This window comes from Fundulus heteroclitus, chromosome 21, assembly GCF_011125445.2.
Source record: "Fundulus heteroclitus isolate FHET01 chromosome 21, MU-UCD_Fhet_4.1, whole genome shotgun sequence".
NCBI classification, from domain to species: Eukaryota; Metazoa; Chordata; class Actinopteri; order Cyprinodontiformes; family Fundulidae; genus Fundulus; species Fundulus heteroclitus.
The window spans coordinates 12072609-12095123 of NC_046381.1; the positions used below are offsets into that span (position 1 = coordinate 12072609).

At 40.1% G+C, this 22515-nt stretch overlaps 1 protein-coding gene across 1 annotated transcript in view; it reads right to left on the minus strand.

Annotated features, from left to right (window-relative positions):
• LOC105918123 (sodium/hydrogen exchanger 9) overlaps window positions 1-22515 on the minus strand; it is a 116206-nt gene that overhangs the window by 2655 nt on the left and 91036 nt on the right. Inside the window, exons 13-14 of the mRNA XM_012853136.3 lie at window positions 18412-18457; window positions 17257-17312 (exon numbers count right to left, since the gene is read on the minus strand). Of these exons, the coding sequence (XP_012708590.2) occupies window positions 17257-17312; window positions 18412-18457 (102 nt within the window). The remainder of the gene's footprint in view (window positions 1-17256; window positions 17313-18411; window positions 18458-22515) is intronic.

The following is a 22515-nucleotide window of genomic DNA, read 5'->3' on the forward strand; positions in this document are numbered from 1 at the left end:
AAACTTTGAAGATCCGTTCCCTTCATAACTATACTTCAGCTGCTAAACGGAGGAAAGCACAGAAAGTTGATCTGCACATAGATCCTTCCCCTTTCTATGGATGGACCAATAGTAGAGGAGCTGATTCAACGAAGGACCGCCCACCTTATTTGCATCAAGAGGCAGAAACATGTAAAAACAGAATACATTGTACTAAAAAATCTTTTGGGGAAAAAGCTGGGTAAGAAAATTCAAACGGGAAATAAAACAGACATAAATGTAACTATAAGTAAAAGTAAAACATGAAAAAATAAAATGACCCCCCCCCCCTCCCTCCAGTAAAATTAAAACCGATTACTTAAATAAATAATATGCTGGTAATAAATAAAAAAATAAAATAGAATGGACAATTACATTAAAGGAGATGCATTGGATATTTTTAAATAATTTTATAAATATTAAATTATTTCTATTTTTTAAACTGGCACACATTTTTAGTGTGCTGGTTTGAGTCATTTATTCATTTCTGCTTTTATTAATAATTTTGTCAGTTTTGTCCCACCACAGATTTGAGGTATAATTAAACACTTTATTTGATAATGTGGAAACATGTGGAAGACGGTGCTCGGGTTAGGTGAGACCCAAATTGGATTACCCTGAATGCATCACTCTGAGCATGGCTTCCCCGCTGTGAAACATGGAGGTGACGGCATCATGCTCTGGGGGAGGTTTTATGGGAAGATGGATGACATTACATATAGAGCAGTCCTGAAAGAAAGCCTGTTAGAAGCTGCAAAACACTTGAAACTGGGGGGCAGAGGCTCTCTTTTTCACAACGACCCTAAACACATACTGGAATGGCTAAGATCAGCTGTTCTCAACTTTTTTTGTTCCTGAGAACCCCCACAGATCGACATGCATATGTGCTTATTTATGTATGTACATATACAGACATGTAAGGCATTAAAATAGCCCATATAGTTTGTTTTTGTTTAAAACTAACAGGCTCTTTGTTCTTTCATCCATCTGTCCGGGGGTCAGATGTCAGCATACAGCAGCTGCTCCAGGCTTGTTTTCACTGTGACGATGGGTTGAACTCTCTTATGTTCACATAGGAGTGCAAGAGAGAATAAGGTGTTTCAATGTGAATCAGCCTGAAAAACAGCCGATTTTGGCACCGCTTATGTTCTGTAGGTCTCCATTTGAGAACAAGATTGTTTGTCAACATTAATTCATTAACTCATTTCCCAAATCATGATGTCAGTCTGACAGGCAATAGTGATTTACAACCGTTAGCGACGCAGTTTTATTCATAAATGTACCCAAAACATAATGTAGATACACCATCATATAAAAATATAAGGACACCACCAGAAAGCCTGTGGACACATGGATATATCATAAGGTAAGATATACAAGGAATAATAGTAATAATAATAATAATAATAATAATAATAATAACTAAAACGTTTTCTGTAAAATGTAAGAAAAATGCCATTTCTGAAGAGGAATGACTTAGGACAGCCCCACATTTATTCCCAGGTAAAATGTACTAAACTCTAACACAGACATGACACATAAGGTGCACGTAAGGAAAAATGGTTACTCAGTTATTTAGCGAAAAGTTTGCCCTGTTTACATCTCAGATAGATACTTGGTGTTCTCCTGACTGCTGAAGTCAGAGTAAACACCCTGGTAGAATCCAAAGACCGGTCTGAGGCCTTCAGAAAGAAGATTGTAGCCGCTTATGGGTCTGGTAAGGGATTTAAAATCAGCCTCTCCACTGTCCAGAAAATAGTTTACAAGTGGAGGACATTCAACACAATAACCAAGAACAGACAGCAAGATGCTAAAGACATCTTCAAAGACCTAAATCCCAGAAAGAATGCAGAAAAAAGACCAAGAATAATGGAATAATGTCTTTTGGACAGATGAGGGTAAAATGTAATTAGTTGGAAACCTGATTAGAGGACATATTTGTAAACTAATCATAACAACATTCCAGAGGAGAATGTTCTGTAAAGCACAAAGCTGGAAATGTCATGGTTTGGAGATGCTTTGCTGCAGCAGGACAAGTCCAGATCACCATCACAGAGTCCACCATGAACTAAAACACGTATCAGAGGGTGATTGTGGATAATTTATATTCCTTTGGCAATAGTATACCACACCCCTGCACAGACAAGCTGATATAAACAAAGGATGGATGAACCCGTCCTTCCACTCCACAGTGGTACTCTAATATGTGTTGGGATATATCAGTCGATCAAATACACTGAAATTTAGAGTGATAACACGACAAAATCACAAATTAAATGCATTTTCAAGGCACTGTATTTACCTTCCCTTTGAATCACCATAAGTATAAAACAGCACATTTCATTGGCTTCACTACATTCACCCGATGCGAGGCTAAAACGATGAACCTCTTTGCAGCTCCGGTAGCAGGCTAACTCTTTTATGAGGTCATTAAGAGCCAATGGCCCCTCTTCATACAAGGCAGAGAGCTCTACATTAGTCATTCCTGCTCTAGGTACTCGTGCTATTTTTAATTGGGACTTCTAAGCGACTAAAATATTTAATTTCACACAGATGCGCACACTCTCATCATATGAGGGGATGTCTGAAAGTCTGATGGAGACGAAAATATAATGTGTTATCTTATTTCGGTGAATCGGGTCGGTGTAGCTCTTGGTCACAATTAGTTTCAAGGTCACAACCGGTTTCGAAACGAGCGTTAAGAGCCGCTACGCCACAGTGCAGAGAGTCACGCGTCAGATGAGCGTAGAGAACGACAGAGATGGTCTGTTAATGTTAGGGAAGGAAATCAACATGTTTAATAAAATAAAATTACACCCTGCGAGAAGACTCTAAAACCTCCTTAATCAGGGCAGTTAGTGACAGCATATTTCATTAAACACTTGATCCTGGATCCCCTTTATTAAAGCCCCTTAAAAAATGACAGCCCACTCATTAGCTATCGGCTGGAAAGGTTTTAGGAGTTCTAATTATTAGCCACTTTCCCAGAAGGGTTCACACTTAGTTCTGGCTGTCTCCTCCTCACTGGTGGCCTGGTGGTTACAGCGTTGCACCTTTGTCCTGGAGGTCCTGGGTTCAACTCCCACAGACTGCCACTCTGGGTCCCTGAGCAAGACACTTACACTGCAAAAACAGAAGTAAAAATAAGTACAGTTTTCTTGAAATTAGTGTATTTGTCCTTGATTTGAGCAGCTAAATAAGATTATCTGCCAATGGAATGAGTATTTTTAACCCCTAAAATAAGATCATTATATATACTGGACTTGAAATAAGATAATAGAGATGAATTGTTACAATTTTAAGTTCAAAAATCTTATTCCATTGGCAGATCATTTTATTTACCTGCTCAAATCAAGGATAAATATAGGGATGGGAATCGAAAACCGGTTCCTGTTCAGAACCGGTTCCGTGTGTTCCAATTCCATGGCACCGTTTGGCAGCTCGCTTAACGATTCTCTTATCGATTCCAGGCAGCACCAGAGCCGGGCAGCACAACTTACATCGCGTTTTTTTCCGCAAGTTACGCACACGGCATTCAGTAAGCAAGTACAACGTGACCAGGCGTAAGTCTAGAAAATTAACACAAAAGAAATGGCGCCCCATCGGGTAAAGCGATTGAAAGTTTGGCTTTATTTTAAAGGGGAAGTCCAGTCAACAAGGAAAAATCAGTGGATCATTAGCTATACCTAAAACTAATACATCCGTGATGATTTAATGAATTTAGTGTTAATCAATAAGAAAATGAAAGCATAAATTGTCGTCTCGATCACTCTGTATGGTGGCAGCCATTATTGCCCAAATATGAGCAATAATGGCCGCCCGACATCACATCCTGTGACGTAAGGAACTGCGCTCCATAGACATGTTTATGCTGCACTCTACAACAACAATTATTTCGGATTTCCAGAGGACTTCACCATTGAAATTTGCGAGAGCTATTGTTGAAGCATCAATGCCCACGTGCATGGCCGTTGGATGTAACAATACATTGGGTAAAAGTGAAAAAAACATTAGTTTTTTCACCTTTCCAATTCTTGATCCACCACGGGCTCTTTTGATGGATTGCCAACTTGCCATCGTGCTTCTGGCCAGAGAGAAAACACGTCGTCTGTAGCCAACATTTCAAAGAAGAATGTCTTCAAGATGACATGAGAGCACGACTTTTCTGTAGGTTTTTCTTTCTTATAACGTAGAATCTGCCGGGACATTTGTTTACCTGACCAGAGGGGCGGAGTGATACGACACACTTCGATAGAATGCTGACTGTTGTGAAGCCCACTTATTTTATGCGACTTTGGTCTTATTTTATCAAAAGTCGCTTGTAAATTTCATGAGTTGCTGGTTGCAGTTTTTTCGGCTCGTTTCTAAAAGTGAAGTGGCTTGTTTCGGCTCTAAACTAAGTGACGCTGAAATATCCCTCCACCTCAACGCACTGGAGCTCATCCTGACAGGAGCAGAGTAAACTCAGAATGAGCCGATCTGCCCGTATTTTCTGCAGTTTACGGCTGCAATAACTGATGATAATTGCTGAAAGTAGATTAGGCGGTGCTGATCACCATTTTGAGCAGAGATTGGTTGTAAAGATGAGTTTTATACTCATCTGATAACGTTGCAGAACCCAACCTATAAACTGTACTTTAATGTTTATTTGTTGTGTTTTTATGTCTCTAAAATGTTAAATTAGTATTACTTTAAATTTAAATGCTTAATACCATGTCTATCTTTGTTTAAGAGGTTAAAAAAATGTCCCCAAATTGGAATTGATAAGAGAATTGATATGGAATCGTATCGTTTCACAGAATCGATAAGGGAATCGGAATCGTGAAAATCTTATAAATTCCCAACCCTAGATAAATACACTAATTTCAAGAAAATCTTACTCACTTTTAGTTCTCTTTTTGCAGTGCAGCCCCAGAATCCTCCCTGGGTGCCGCACAGTGGCAGCCCACCACTCCCCTAAGGGATGGGTTAAATGTAAGAGGACAAGTTTAATTGGAATGCATGTTGCAATGACAAATAAAATGATTATCATTAAGAGAGAAAACCCATGCTCCACCAGTGTAATGCTTACTGGATAAAAGCATCATTTTATACCTCTGGTTGTATAATGAATATGTCAAAGTCCACAGGGCCCGGACATAGAAAAGAAATAATAAATAAATGTAAGAGGGAAATTATCCTATTTGGCTCAAACCCTTGGTTAACGTCTAGTCAGGTTATCAGTAATGAGCAATGGGTTAGGATTACGGGGCTCTTTCGTGTTCACTAACAGGATTCATTTCTAAATGTCTGGAAATGAGGAACTAAAGAAAACAAAGAGAGTACAGGGATGATGAGGTGGAGCAGCCTACACGGTGTACTCCTGTTCCACACTACAATAATACAGGCCAGAGGCATGGTTATTATTGCTGGAGCTGCTCTCTGTTTCACTGCGGTGTCGTATTCTGGTTGCGTAAAAAGGTGCTGAGTGGGTCTTTGCTGGTGGAAGCCTAGCTGCTGTTTCAGCCACCCTTCCAGCCAGCATCCCTCCCTCTTCTCACATCCCACATGTCTCCTCTCGCTAACCTCCCATCAGGCTTGGGGAACAGTTTCACAACTATTATACCATCATTTTTTTCTCCACGGTGTTTCATAATAGCTTTCAGTGTGGCCATTTATATAAACTGAGCCAAAAAAAAACAACAAAAAAAATCAACATGCAAAGCAACTGTGCTTCGGCAATCATTTCTAAATAAAGACAGGGTGTATAAATGCAAAATAGTAATAATTCTTTGTCAGAATGGATGGGGAGTCAGACTGACAATTTAGGTATTGACTTTGACTAGGCCATTTTAACACATGAGTATGATTATGCTAAATCCTTCCATGGAAGCCCTGGCTGTACGTTTAGGGTCACTGGCTGCATGTGTGTGGCTAATACTATTTTAGAGCACAGATTTTAGGTTTCATTGATTAAATATTTCAAAAACTTGAAATAGTTATAAAACAGTTTAACTGTATAAATGCTGTCAAATTATTATAAATGTTTTGCTAGAACACTGAATTTTATTCCTGACCAGAGTGGTCTCTCCAGTTGCTTCAATAGAGAGAGAAACTTGTCTTTGTAAAATCCCTTTCAAATTTGTTACAGCTCCACTTTCCATAAAATGTGTGGTGACTCTTTTTAGATCAATCGGTCGATCACTAGATCAAATAAATAATAAGGTCCCAGCCATGCAATAAATTAATACGGAAATCAAGGACGTTTTGTTGATGTTCTATTTGCATCATGAAGTTAAAATTTTTTTTTTTATGATCCTTTTATGAAACATACACTGATGTTATTCAGCTCGTTTGCTGTTTTGGTTAAAACTAATAAACGGTAAAATAAGATTTTTGTCAGTACTGGCAGGGGTCATTTCACAGAATACCTCTAGTTTAATTGAGTTTAGTAGTATCGATATTAATAAGTAGCTCTCCAAACTTGCAACAAAACCTCGCTAAGTAGGTGAGCAATATCTTACAAAGGACTCAGCAGAACATAAGCTATTGACAGCATATGATACACACACAATGAAAAAAAAACGGAATGACAAGTACTCGTACTATCTAGTAACAAAAGTATATTTAGTGTCTGCCAAAGAGGAAACTGTTTGGTAAAGACTTGAAAAGTGTTTGGGTTGGGTGCGTTCGGACTTGAATGGGTAATCTATCCCGTGGCTTATCTATAAAACTTGAAAAAAGAATCCCCCCCTCTTTTGTTTCTAACCTAGATTTTTGGGCACACAGGGGAACATCTTCCCTGACAAGGCCACACCAACTGTTAGCGGTGAATGCCTTCAAGTAGAGATGTTATTTACTTTGAGATCAAAAGGGAAGCTGCCACAGGAGGCATAAAGTAATAACATAAATAGCACACAAGTTAAGAAAAAAGTGGTTTTGCTTGATCGAATCTGTCCTGAAACATCTAAGAAGTACATCTTGGCAACAAAACTTTTTTGGAAGGTCAGTTGACTTCCCCGGAAAAGAGCCGCATTTAGGAGGAAAAAGGCTTCGTGGTTTGAGCAGCAGATTTGAGTGTGTCGATTACTTCTATAAAAACTTGCCAAATTCTTTCCGCCAGTAAATATGTTCCTCTGTTATTGACTATTGTTTGGTACCATCAGCCAACGTGGTTGTCCTGGTCACCCTGGCAGAAACATGTCCAAGCGGATCTCATAAGTGTTCAGAGGGGTTGCGGTCAGGGCTGGAGCTGCTGTTGGTCATTCCCTCCTCTCCACTCCCACATTTTGGAGGTAGGGTCTTATAAACCCTTCCACTGTGGTGAGCACTGCCATCTTCACTACGTAAGAGAGGAGATACGGCACAGCCACTGCTTGCTGAATTTCATGTCAATATCCATCTGCATTGGCATTGCCTCCAATGATGGCAAGCATAATATTTCCATTGAGGGAGATCATGCCCCTCCCCATCACAACTTCAGATACTCAACTCTGCTGCTCAACCAACAAATGCATTTTTCTTACAAAGGAAAATGAATAGGGAAGTGCCGTAAAACAACAACAAAATTACGATATACAACACTCCTTATGTTACTGCTTTACTGTTAAGTTAAGTTAAAGTTGATTTAAATAATTATTGATGGTCAAGGATGATGACAGCAGATGTTTAGTTCAATCTAGTCATGGGCAAATGTTTTAAAAGTGGCACAAAAAGGTTGTTTCCCTCTGGTTTGCTTGATTTCAGCTTTCTGGCCAAATCTGCACTGATGGACTATGATCCCCCCTGGTCTCATTAGTGCTTACAGGACATTTGTTTTGGCTTATGTTTAGCTTATCCGGCTGTTTTCTGAGACATTTCCACTGATTCTAAATTAAGCTAAGATCTAGAGAGTTTCTTTGTCGCAGGTCCAAGCTCTCAGTCCTTATGAAACGCTCTGGTGGAAACAACCTTTGGCCTATACCTAAGAGGAAATGGTCCTTCTGCTTGTGGCACACCGTTTACACATTTATATCTACTTCCTTTCAACCGAGCCTCTAACCATGACATTCTTGAAATTATGGAAAACAGTTCTTAGCAGTATCCCACTTTTCAAAGGAGTTAATAGATAAAGAGAATGATTTTAATGAAGTTTAAACCCTCTTGTACTATGTCACAGCTTAACCTCTGCTTATAAATATGACAAAATGAAGATGGCTGATTATGTAGTACGATAGGGAAAAATACAATGAAAATGGGTCTTGGCTTTAAAATACACTTTTAGGTTAATAGAGCTTTCTGTTATGAACTATCGTGCAAAACAATCTGAAAACAACTTTAAATCTCAACAAAACAAACAGATTTCAGTTTGGAAAACAAATCTATTTGCGTTACTGCGCCAAAACCTTTGGCGAAGACAGTAGTTGTGGTTGTTTTGAGGTACAACAACAAAAAAAATAAATGGCTTCTTTTTGTTTTTACATTTTGTTAAAATTCATAAATAAAATGTTTACAGTACCAATCTGGTCCTAAAATATTGTTTTTGTGCAGAAAAGACATTAGCCAGTTGCAAATGTCAAGTTTGTGAGAATATTTGTATTCTATCAGCTTCCTTGATCTTATGATATATATAGTGGGGTCTGTGGGTGCAGAAACCTGTTTTACCAGTCTGCAATTTTACCACATGTAGATAATGTATGTATATTATTATGATTTAATTTTTCACAGGTATCATTTGATGTTAATGTTCCTCATATTGGAGTTAATTGATTTGGAATATTAAACGTCTTAAGAGTTTCTCAGCTTGACCACAAGGTAAAAAGAAGGACTGAACATGGTGAGGATGGAGCCAACAATGGGGTTGACTGCACCCATGAACATGAACTTAGGGAGGGTCTGAAATCTAATCAGAGAGAAAAATAAAAGCCTGTTTCAAGGGACCGCCCATTGAGCATTATTGTAAAAGTGATTGTTATGTTGTTCCTTTACCTGCAAGACCATGAAGATATTAACAGAGACCTCCATATCCCTTGAATATTTTGTCTCTTGTTCTTTTTTCCAACAAGTTATGACAAGACTTTACAAAGGTAGAGTTTCAAAAGCGATAAAATATTCTGTTATTAAATAAATATTGTCTTAGTCATTTGATTGGGATGCCAGAGAAAGCTCTGGAGTGGCTGTGCCTTCTTGGGCTGTATGAAACATCGAGTGTTGCAATATTGCCCCACCCCCGGGTGTTGGCTTGTTTAAGCCAACAGTGCGGGCCTGTTGGCTTAAACAAGGTGCTTTTACTTTCCCCTGACAAATTCTGCTGTTTGTAACTGTTTTGAGTTGTGAAAACCAGACAGTTACGGTGTGGAAACTAAGGGAGCACCCCTAATCACTCTTATTGCAACTCAGTCTTACTCAAAAGTTGACGCTTGGTCGAGCCCCATGGGCATCAGATGAGACATTGTGGCAAGAACTCGCAAACATTTTATATGAACTACAAACTGTGAAACTAGCACCAACCCATCCCTTACCCTCACTGTAACCCTTAAACCTAAACAAACACTAGTATGCATGTTACCATACATTACTAAAGCTACCAACAGCAACTTAGTAGGCTAAAATATTCGTCTCAGGTCACAAGCGTGTCACGTGGCACAATTGTCTGCAAACTGTCATGCACCCTATCCGTCAATATACGATGACAGGGGTTCCCCCGTCGCGTCAGTGTCCGAGACGTAGGGGCTTGGCCAAGTCTCATTATTTGACGAGTTGGGAGTGAGACTGTGTTGTTTGTCTCTGTAGTGATAGCTCGACTGATTAAAAGCAATAGGATGGGCACAAACAGCGACGAGTTTGTCCTCCATTGTCGACTTCCTGACTTTTCCCTGTCCCTAGCCAATCAAAATAATCTCGGTAATCCTTACTGACTTGAAATACGAATGGTTTAGACTCCTTTTGTGAGGTTGTTGCAGGACTCAAATGTAGATAAAAGTTAGGGAGTTGCATATTGAAGAGAAGGCGGTGTTTATTAATAAAATAGTGAACTTACATGCGGGGTTGTGAAGACCAAAGACAAGAAACACAAACAAGACACAGGGAAGCAAAACAGATGGACCAATAACAGGTGAGAACAGACTGGTGGGTTCAATACGGGGAGAAAAAGAGGGAACTGCAGGTGAAAGTAATCAGCACAGGTGATAGATATGAGAGTGAGCTGAAGAAGACGGAAAGCAAAGAGGAGGCAGGAGACACGGACGAAAACACAGGACCTGACAAGTATACAGAAACCACAATGAACAAACAGAATTTGACAAAAATAAACTCACTAGTTAAACTAAAGACAGGCAGGCAGGAAAGTGAGGATCTAGCAGAAACAAGAATAACAGAATCATTATGAGCCGGAAACTAATAAGAGGAACAGGAAGGAACCAAATCTACAGAATAGTATTGATTCTAAAAAATGTAAAAAACAGAAACAGAACTGCACGATCATCAGGAACCTAAAAATAGTGAAAGACGTGGGGATCGTGACAGATTTAATGCCAGACAGTGAAGAAAATGTTGTCTTTTTATCCAGGGTATGTAAATCTCTGGTTCTAGCTGTAGCCTGTGTGCTACTGTTTGCTTAACCCCCCCAAACCCACATCACATTCACGAGAAACACCGGCTTTAAATTTTCTTAACCATGGGTGGCCGTCGAGATGCCCGAGTCTAAACAAAACCATCTGCTTCCAGCCTCTAATATTCCAGCATCCAGACCAGCTCAGCAGCAGACATCAAACAAGCTTTGATCTCCATCAAAATGAACACCTAGGAGTGAAATGTTTGTCCGACACCCAGGCCCACAGCGAGGACAGTAACGGGAGCAGCAGAATGCCTGGAGGTTTGGGACACCTGCGAGCCAAGCTGGTGTTAGGCTGGTGTGGCAGCTGGATTTACTGCTCCGCCTGAAAGCACCTTCGCATTGTGTGTGTTTTTTTCTCACAGTCATTATGAAACACTAGTCAGAACTGGCGCTTTCATCCTCCCCGTCATGTTCACGGTTTCTCTCATCTTCTCGCCTAGCCTCTAATTTGCATGATAATAATAATAAAAATAAAACTGCTCTCCCACATATGTGCAAATTAACCCATTATGCGTGCTGTTAAACCATAGCCACGGGGTCCAGTTTGTGCAGACACGTTTAAAGGATAGGTTTCAGTGATGGAAACTGCTGTCTGAGCTCCCCCCTCACAGTCTCTGTAGGCACATATCACTTTGTGAACACATCACAGGTTTTTTTTATTTGAATTTCAAATTGGTGCTTATTAAATATTTTAAAGTGAACTCTTGATGTTTAGTTAAAGCATTAAAAAAAAACAAAATTTCACACCAGGAACTTCAAAAGAGCTCTACTAGGGATTAATGTGATTGGCCGATACAAAGTTGCACATATTTTCTTTGTCAAGTGGTAGAAAATGAAATATAATTGAATTTTTGTTGACGTATTAAAATATGATTTTTTTCCATGATAATTTATTCAGCCTCCTTTAGCCCGATACCTCTGACTAAAAATAAGTCTTTAGCCAAATGTGTGGACGACACGGTGAAGATATGAATAAATGTGCCAGAATGGATGCATTTTCCCTTCAAGCAAAACACGGTGCGGCAAAAACAAGCCCTCCTGAAAACGCCCTTCTCACCATGAAACAGGGAGGTGGCAGCATCATGGTGGGGGAAGTGTTCCTCTAAAGATTTGAGATCGGTGTTCACCTTCCACTATGGCAGTAACACTTAAAGCCAGAGCTAGAATGGAATGGTTTGGTCAAAGCTCGTGTTGTTAAAATGGCCCAGTCAAAGTCCAGACCTAGATCTAATTGAAAAATCCGCAGCAAGATTGGAAAACTGCTGTCTACAGACAATCCCCGTTCAGTCTGACTGGCAAAAAGGTGGTCGAGACACATACCTTGAAAGACTCGCAGTAGTAACTGCACTGAAATGTGATTCTCTTGTCCTCTTTTCCATCAACTCTAGGGAGCTTCCCCGTCCCTGCTGTTGAAAAGCATCCCCAAAGCATGATGATGCCACCACCACCGTGCTTCACAAAGGCAATTGCGTGTTTAGGGCGAGGTTAATATTTCACACATAGCTACGTAATTGGAAGACAATCATTAGAATTTTTTAAAGCATAAGTTGTGCTACTTTGTTTTGTAGCATAAAATGTCCATTAAATGCAATGAAGTTTCTGGTTTTACCCTGACATACAATAGAAAAAGGGGTATATGCTTTTGCAAGGCACTGTACAAACATCAGATTTTAGTATTCCAGTGAAGACAGCGAGCAACTTACTTTACAAAAAGTAAATGTTGCTAGACAGAGCAACTGATTAAAAACCATCTCAGGAACAAAGACACACAGAGAAAAAAAACTAACTCGTAATCAGCTTCAACGTATTCCGCCACATTCTCCACTTCTTTATTCTGCGCTTCAGCAGCATGAGCTCAAACAGTGCTTGATTAAAATCAGTCTGATCCTCAAAAAAAGCCTAATGCTTCTGTCTCATTATGTAAACAGTTGATGTCTTGTTTTAAATAATTCCCCATAAACAGCAAAGGAACATTAGTGTTTTTCTTTTATTAAGCCGTCTAATATGAGCTTAGCTGTCTTCAGTTGTTAGAGGGCTGTTTCTTTAAAACTTGGCAGACGAAGTGAGTCTCTTTTTCACACCATTCTGTGTGAAGTGTGGGTGAGACAATATCAATCTGTGAGGAGGCATTTCAGTGGCAGGAACATGGAGCTGTTAGAGAGCATGAGAGAACAATGTGACGCCCCATTTTTTGTGTAATATATCCGTTTCATTTCGCAGGACGCTCGAGCGAATCGACAATAAAAGCGGACACAAGGACACGTACAGCATTGTTCAAGCCTTTTCTCAGGACATGCGGTACACCGTCCAGGTATCTGACAGTTTTTCGGCCAATTTGTCTCCAGTAACTACCTTCTTTGTGTAAAAATACTGGTTTATGTAAATGAAATAAAGGGTTTTGTTGCCAATTTTATTGAGTTAACCAAAAGAAACTTGATGTGTTCTTTAACGGCTAATTGCAAGAATGGGTCTAAATGTCAAAAACTAAAGTTAGCAGTCTGTTGCAAGTGGATAAAATACTGGCTCATCTCGAGTTGTTGAAAAATAAAGTGAGCTTTTAAGAACTGGAAGGAAACTGAGTAAAAGGGCCAAAAAATATAGAAAAGAAAAAGAATAACAAAAAAACAAAAAACAAATAGAAAGTTGGAAGATATGGCTTAGGATTATTCAAGGTGTCTTAAAATAAAGACTACTTTAGGGTTTACATATGCAAATTCACAAAAAGACAATCTGGAATAAAGGTTAAACCAATAATCCATTAATGACGGTCCAAAAAAAAAAAAAACCCCAGATCAAAATAGGGAAGTATCAGAGGTCCAAAATAACAGCAAAGACTCACATGTCCAATAAGGATAGAAAACTAAATTCACCATAAGAAATATACCATGAACAACATTGACTTGACTGGGAATCACTGTAAGAAAGCTTGTAAAGACTACATGAGCCAAAATCAGGCAACAGGTCAAACCAAGAAGAAACCAAAGTTCCAAAAATGAAAATAAAAAAGAAAAAAACAAAGTTTATAAAGTAAAATTTGCCTGAATCCAGGCCCGAAGTTCACTTAGTGCTTGGTATAACAACAGCGTGTTATTGAAAGAAGTGTGGCATATCTTTAAAGGAGCAATAAGCGAAATTTCATGATTTTAGATAAATAACAAAAAAAACCAACAACAATAGTTTGGTGAATAACTGAAGGTATCTTGTGAGATGGACTATGGTTAAACGTCACAAACTACCTCTCTGTGTTGTTTTCCAATCTCTCGTTTACATCGCCCCGCGTGAACAGCGGCCCCCTGCCTGCCCATAAAATGCCACTGCCAGACACAAAATGGCGGAGGGCACGGCCATCAGATCAAAATGTTCTTTTACTAACAGCACTATAAAGTTATGACATGTTCCCTGAAAGGTGATGCTGTTTTGCTCTGTTTTTATCCTTTTTGCAAATAGGCTCATGTGAGCCTATGCGAAAACATCTTGTTTTGGTCTACAGACAGTGCTCAACCGCCACCTAGTGGTGAAATAAAAATCACTTATTGCTCCTTTAAAGGTCTCTCCTATTTTTCATTCACCAATGCTGTTGTTCCCAAAGCAATGACTGTTTTCTTAGAAGCTCATTTAGCATTTAGGCCTCGTTGATATGTACACATTAACCCCAGTGTGAGAGTCGAGGAACTCTGTCGAGGTTTAGTGAGAAATGAATATAAAAGCCTACTTAGAGTTAGATCTTAAAAATCTGATGAGTTGGAGAATGTTGCCTGTTAACTGTGCTTGAATCCCTGCAGTGACGCCGTTCTGGATCACAGATCTATCAACAACTCTTCCAGCCTCACGATTTCCTTTTAATTTCACCATCTGTTAACTCCGGTCGAACGCAGGGGAGATCTCAGAAATCCCTTCAGTGATTTAGTAAAGGATTCAGTAAACCCTGATGCCTACTGCTAAATCTTTTAAAAGTTGTATTTTGTCATGAGTAAAAAAAAAGGAGTGACTTTTGCTTTGTTATTATGACAATTATTATGTTTTTATTAGTTAATAAAAACATGAAAATCTATTAAATCGACTGGCAGAGTATGTTCTCTAACATTGGAGTATATCTCAGATCTGTTTCATAATAAAACTGCAGCTGCCATCACATTTATTTGCCCCACTGGTGAAGGCCTAAAAAAATAAATGCATCTTTTATTTCAGGACTATAATCTCTTCGCTCGTGTGTGAACTTTGAAGATTTTATTTTGCTTCCCTAAACCTCTCCTGACTTTGCGTGGGCGAAAGATAAACTTCTCCTGGCTCCCGGTCCAGCCTTGTTTGTCACAGTTCCAGTTGTTTTTTTAACATGTGTAAGCTATTTGTCTCACTTAGTTTAGGTCAGAAGCTATTTTCCTGCAGCAGTTTCTCGATTTATAAAGGACAAAACAAACATTTGCGATACTTCAATGCCTTGTTCTCTTGTACTTGCCATTTTGAAGAGTGACTAAGAAAAAATAAACTGGCCTTTGTCATATTAATATCCGAGGGAAACAGGAAGATTTGGATTACTAAAAAAAGTGTTGGTTCAAGTGTAATTTGCAGTTGTCCTTCGCCTCCCCTACTATTCTTGTCGCTTTGCGTGGTGGCAAAAAGAAATATGGATCCCTGTACAACCAAATTGCCAGTGACTAAAATAAATAGACCAAACTATCATGTCAAATTCCAGGAAAACAAACATTATGGGTTGGTAATTATAAGGTCCTCAACACTTGCGGTAACTTGAAAATGTAAAGTATAAGCAAGAACACTTTGGTTTGATTTGTAAAGTCATACAGCTATTTTGAATGTAGGGTTTTAATTCCCATAGGTGAATACATACAAATGTATTTGAATGTATTCAACCTATTTTAATCAGCATTTCTCAATCTGAGATGATCAATCTCCATAAATACATACATTCATATATCCCACGTGTGTGTGTGTATATATATATTCATGCAGAAAGACCCAGGGCAAGGGTAGAACTTCAACCCAGGACTATGTATATGTATGTATGCATATATATATATATATATAGGGCTGTGCATAAAAATCGATATAAAGATTAATATCGATATTTTTAAAAACGATTTAATATCGATATTCTGGCTTTCAATATCGATATACATCCTAACCTCTAGGGGGCGTTATTACAGCGCAACCATTACAGTTCACAGCGAAGGAGAGCAAGTGAGACGAATTTGTGGAACGGCCGACAGGATTTTAGAAGCTCCTTTGTCCCTAAAATCAGATGTTTGGGCACATTTTTGGTTTCTGTGACACGTTAAATGCATTGAAGCAAATGCACTTTATTTTCCTGTTAATATGTCTGTGATCAATAAATAGAACATAAACATAATATTTGGCTGATTTTGGTGATTGAATCACTGAGCATTAATTCAAAGTAATAAATATCGATATTGGAATCAAAGCAAGCTGAGCCATGTATAGAGAATCGTATCGTATCGTGAGCTGTGTATCGAGAATCGTATCGAATCGGCTCATCCTAGATGATACCCAGCCCTATATATATATATATATATATATATATATATATATATATATATATATATATATATATATATACATACATATATATATGTGCATGCATATGCATATGCATATATATATATATATATACCCAACAACAGAAGAGGACCTTCTCTGGTGGGTGCCACATGAACGAGTAGAAACCGGTCCACACACGAGTAGGAGCGAGGAAACAAACCATGATCGCACAAAGAAGGAGCATGCACTCATGCGTGTGTTATATTGATTCTGCAGGTGTAAACTGCTCAAAATGCACATGAAGAGTAGTTTATGTGTGTATGAATTAAACAAAAATGCTCGTTTCATTATTTATTGAGCGTGTTCCTTATTGGTAGAATTTTATTTTATTTTTTTTAGATTTTTCGCAGCTCTAGTGACTTGATTTTTATCACAGTAGGCTGACAGGGAGGGGGGTGAAAGAGGGGGAGAGACATGCGGCAAAGGACCGCGAGTCTCCATACATGGGTCGCGCTACCCGCTGCGACACCAGTACGCCCCACCCCCCCCTTTTGGCAGAATTTTGACTCCATGTTTAATTTATTTATTCTTTACTCATCTTTACCACAATTGACAATAAATGTGAAAGGCTGGGTGTCAAGCTTAGATGAGCAGGTTCAGGTTAGAAATGTTATAGAAATGTTATAAACATAATTGTGATTACAAACGTCAGAGGTGCTGGTTAACACATCTTTGATAATGTAATTCAATTCAATTCCCTGGGACTAAATGCTACATGTGTGAATACCTAAAGAATGAGTTAACAGTGGCGCAGTTGCACTAGAACTGCTGTGAATTATCATCATTATTATCATTATCGTTGGTTTGTTTGAATAGGTAGCAGGTAGCAACACGGCCCCATGCTCAATCTTCAGTCAATCTCAATAGTGTAAAATATTCCATTTCAATCAAGTCTGGGTGATTTGATTGAATATGACTTTGTAAAGTGCCTTGAGATGGCATGTGTTGAGAATTGCCGCTGTATAGATAAAGCTGAATTGAATGTATGGTGTCAGGTTTTAACAGAAAATAAGAAAGCGGAGTAAAAAAAAATGTACAGATGCACATGTAGGAGTTTCTCACAGCATAAAGAAAAAGCGGTGAAAGGATACCGGTGGTCCAGACGGTGCCATAGGCTCTGTGATGTGTCGGGCTCCTCTCTATCAGCCTGTAAACCAATAGAGAACCGATGTTACTCTTTGACACAGAAAACCTCTCTAAAGTGGCTGCCGCGCGACAGAAAATTATGAAAACCTGCACTCCTGGATGGCCTGAGGGGCCCATATCCGGTGACCTGCACTTGTACAAGTGAGACCACTGTGCAATCATATTGGAAGAGGAAAAAAAAAAAAAAAATCACAATCTCATAAACTGCACAATCCCTAAAGAGCCGTTGCAGCTACGGCGAGACCACGGCCCGAGATATTCCTAGGTGGACCCCCCCCCCACCCTGGGCCAGGGTGCAGTCATCCATATAAACAGAACGGCCCTTGGCCCCGCCCCTCCAGCGGGATCCATCTGCAGCCTTGCGAGCCGCGGCCCCACTTTGGCCACTCGATGCTGCTGAGATTCGCAGACTTCTTCTGATTGATAGCATACAGATAAGAGTAACGTTACAGAAGAACGCATGAAAGAAAGCAGAGGAAAGAGGGAATGCCCTAAGTGGTGAGGTGAGAGGGTTGTGTCGCTGTAGATGTTTCCGTACAACAAAAACAGCCTATAGGTGCAATAAGAAGGATGTGGTGCTCTCTCTCGCTTTGCAGGAAGGAAGGTGATAACCTTTCCTCTAAAAACCTGGTTGCATTCTAAATCATCGCAAAGTAAGATAAGATGAGAAGATAAGAAACTACTGTCCTGTGGTTTTATGAGTAAACCAACAAATATGTTTGTGTGCAGACTAATATGTTGCAGCCACCGCACACCGCCTGCATGGCTGATACCTGCGGGCGTCTTTCATGCTTAAGACTAAAGAGTAGTTCTGACATGTTTGTCGCATCGAGACACAAAGCACACTAGAAAAAAAGTAAACGGATCATTCTTAGCCTTATCTGAGCAGGAATGTTTTACAATAAAAGCTTTTCTTTTAATAGGTGTGAAACAGATCCTCACAGTTGCACTTGTAGCGGGGAGTCATTCGATGATCAACGACTGGTGTGTTTTACATTTTATCAGTGTAGTGCTTGCAGAAAAAAAATGCATTAACGACAGCGTTCAAATCTAAATAGCAAACTTTACCGACAACAAAAAAATAATTTCTCGTGTTTTACCTCAGATGAAACATCCTCCAAATTGCCGCCTGTGTCCTCCTCCACTCTGTAGTAAGAAAAACAAAGCAAAGTCAAACCCTGATTCAATGGCAAAAAAAGTAGAGAGTACTCTTACATGACTGCTTCTCTGTTCTTTTGTGTCTTTTCTTTGTGAAACAAAATGATTGCGAATGAAAACTTTTTGTACTCTTTACTCTTCCGTCTTAGAGAAAGTACTCCTGGCCCAGATTTTATGTCTTCTAATGTGAGCATTGTCTTCCTCCTGGATGGAGCCATTGACAGAGTTTTTGCTGCCATTAACTTTGCGTGCCTCCCTCTTTTTTTGTTACCTAGAGAAAGTACTCTGGATTTGGTGCTTCTGTTTTTATTTTGTCACTCTTTCCTAGCCAAAGCAACTGATTACTCTGATTACTCTTAGTCCTTAAAAGCATCCTTGCACAAATGCCCTTGCACAACCCAATTCTGCACATTCAATGGTTTGTATACTGTGACCTTCTCCTGCATTGTTTACATTTCAATTGTTTTTATAGTGTATTTTAAATCTATGTTTACTTTTAAATCTCTGCTGCACCTAAAACTGTAATCTAACTTTTACTGCAATTTACAAAGCTGTATGCAACGCAATTTCGTTCTGCATGCACTCTGTGCATACAAAATGACAAATAAAGTTGTCTAAGTCTAAGTCTGATTAAGTATTATGTGTACAGCACTTAAGTCGTGTGGCTGTTTATTAAAACGATCTATAAATAAAGCTGTGATGGTAAATATGGCCCCTATGCACCCTCTTTGGTTCTTTCACCATAGAAAGTACTGATGGTTCAGTGCTTCTGTGTTTAGCTCTGTCTGACTATCATTCATTTTGTGTACTCTCCTACTTTTTAATTTCCTGCAGACAATATTCCTATTTCTATGATAACATGTGGGGCTGCCTCTTTTTTTTAGTTGGACATTTGACGAAGGCATTCCTCTTATTAACTTTGGTCACTCTGGCTTTCATTACCATAGAAAGAACATGTTTTTTTTTTGGTGCCACGTTTGCCCAGCTTCATGAATTACTGTAAAGTTAACAAACTAAAGGCCTTCATGTGGACATCCTTATTAAGATAACTTTGTGCCAACTGGCCTTATATAATCAACACAGTTTAATGCACTACAATGTTGATTGACCTGACCTTTATATAATTCAATATAAATGTGATTATATGATTTTACTGTTTCAGAATTAACTGGATTTTATATAGATCTAATTGGCATCTCCTTACAATTTATTTAGTTTTTATCCATCTGACATTTTGCCTTGTAAACAGCCCATGGACTACATTTTTTATTAATTAGCCCTTAATAGATAAACTAAAGGGAGTTGAACTGAACAATAAAGCGACAAGAGTCCTTCTGTGAAGCGCCTGTTTGAAAAGCCAATCTTGGACAGCACAGAACATGAAACCGGAACGTCTGCTTGGAAACGCCGCACCTCCATTTCAACGTGACCTTTCAAACACTTTCATCAAAAATCAGCCCCTTCTTCCACATCACGGCAGGAAAAATGTCAATGGGGGTAAACCTTTGATGAATGACAACGCAGAGCAGCAACGGTGCCAGATATGCGTCGCCGCCGCTGTGACTATCCTAGTCGAGGTGTGGGCCTGCCCTGCATGGCTGCTCGCCTCACGCACTTTGAATCGCAACACGGTGAGGCGGCGGCGGCCTCCGTCAGCCCAGCCAACAGCTTCGTGGGAAAGCAACGGCATCATCCTTCCTTTCACTCACCCCGCTAATCCATGTGCTGAATCTTGACCCTGTCGGACCGTGGGAGGAAAACGCCTCGCGGAGCATAAATGGCTGCTGATGCTCGCTCCCACAGGTCAGCAGTTAACTCTAAGAGCCCAGCAGTGCTGCTCAGGACACTTTGACTTAGCCAGCTGCTATTTATCTCAGTGTTTCTGTGAGTCTTTTTCAATGTGCTGACATAAATAACTGCACTGGAGCTTCTCATCAGGGCAGCAAAGTGCTGTGACTACTTAAAGCTCTACGCGTATTTGTTTTTTTTCTGTCTTGGCCGCCTTTCCTCCTCGCTGCAGCTCTACGCCGTTGTTTGTTTGAAACGGACTTCAGATCATTTATTCTACACCACGTTTACGTAACTTAATACTCCATTCTGGTTCTGTTCACAACAGAGCTTGGACGACTTTGTGCTTTCCATGTGTCCTTCTGTCGTCACCGGACTGGTCAAACGGCTGAAAATCGCAAAAAGTTCCCCCTTGAACTTTTTCAGATTTTGTCACAAGACCAAACGGGAGGGAAAGGGATGCATGGCTTTCAATTTTCTTTTACAAAAAAAACAGAAGAAGAAGAAGAAAAGCTGCAGTCGGAATTTGTCCCCTGCTCCTTTCAATTTAATACCTCTAAATTAAATCCAGCGGCGGAAATCCCCTTTAGCGGTCCCTGATTAGTAAATAGAGTCCACATGTTTGCAATTTAATCTCCATATAAATGCAGCCGTCCTGTAAAGAGTTTTGTTGCAAAATGTTAGAGAACTAATAGTCAGGAACACAGCAGACCGGCCTCAGACACAGCACTTGGGAAGATTCAGCTTGACAGGAAAACTATTACCTATCAGCCCTACAAATGAGGTATTCACCAAAAGGAGTTGAAACAGATCATTTTAAGTCCTATTTACAGTTTAGTAGGAGAGCCTTAGAGCATGTCAGTGGACGCCCAAATGGAGCTTTTTGGCGGGAAAAGTTCTAAAACCCATCAGAATGAATAAACCGTCGCCACAGACAAACATGGTGATGGCAGCATCATGCTGCGTGGATGGAAACCTGTCAGAGGCCGCAAAAGTCTGCAAAAAGCAGATTCACGCGTTACACTGGCCCGCTTAAGAGAATCTGTGGTAAGACCTGAAACACTCTTTTCACTGACTCTCTCCCTCAAACTTGACTGAACCTCAGCTCTTTTGCAGGAAAAAAAGAAAAAGAAAAAAGAATGTGCAAAAATTTCCCGCGCCTACCTGTGCAAAGCTTTTAGAGGTGTCCCCCGATAGACTGGCAGCTGTAGTTGCAGTGAAATGTGATTCTTCAAAAGCCACCCCTTTTTAGAGTTTTGTTCAGAAGGCGTTTTGAAAGCCATGTATAATTTCCTTTTCACTCCACATTCATTATGCACCACTCTCTGTTCTGGGTCTATCGCACGTTATCCCAATAAAATACCCTGACGTCGGGCGTATGATGTGAAATAAATCTAAGAGGAATGAACCCTTTTGCAAAGCGCCACAGCTTCATTTTTTTCCTTTTTACTTCCTTTCTTTTCACTGCAAATTTTAAGAAGCTTCTTCCCCTTTCTTACAGCTATTTCTTAGCCCCTGCTGTCTGCTGTAATTTTTTCTTTTTATCCAGTTCTCCCAGATCACGCTTCCTGTCTTTACCACAGCTCTTTTAAATTCACGTCCCTGTCTCCCGCCTCCATCTCTCAGCTCCTGTCCTGATTATTCAGCCAACACTCGGCTCCGTTCTTCAGTTCAGCGGAACAGTAAGGCCGAGCCACGCCGAAAAGAGTTTTGGTAAATAGTCACACGAGACTTTTGGCTCGCGAGCGCAGGTATGTTCGGCTCAGTGGTGGAGCTGTTGTTTTACGCAGCGCCGTAGATCACCGCGGGCTGTGGCAGGCCGTGACAGACGACACGTCACCCACGTCTGGCGGGACATATTCCGTGTCGACAGGCCGTGTCACCGAGCTGATGGAGAGAGGAAGGGGCAGGTGAGATGTGAGGGGCAAAGAGGGATCCTGAGTCTTGAGCATGATGGAAGATGATCTGTGGTGGCTTGACGGTGACGAGGCGGGTTGATGCGAGTAGGAGACTGAGCGGGAGCCGCGCCGAGGCGGTTTGAGAAATCGACATAAGAGAGACTAGCAGAGCGCTGCGTGCTTTATCAGTACCAAAGCAAAAGCAACAAAGACACAACGAGGCAGGGGGTGGTTTTCTCTAGAGAGCGACAAGTTGCTTTGTGAGATTGGAGATCATGCGTGTTTAGCTGTATGCCTTCCTCTTCCCAAAGCCTTCACTTTTTTTTACAGCTGGAGAGCGCACTGCGCTCCGTATCCACG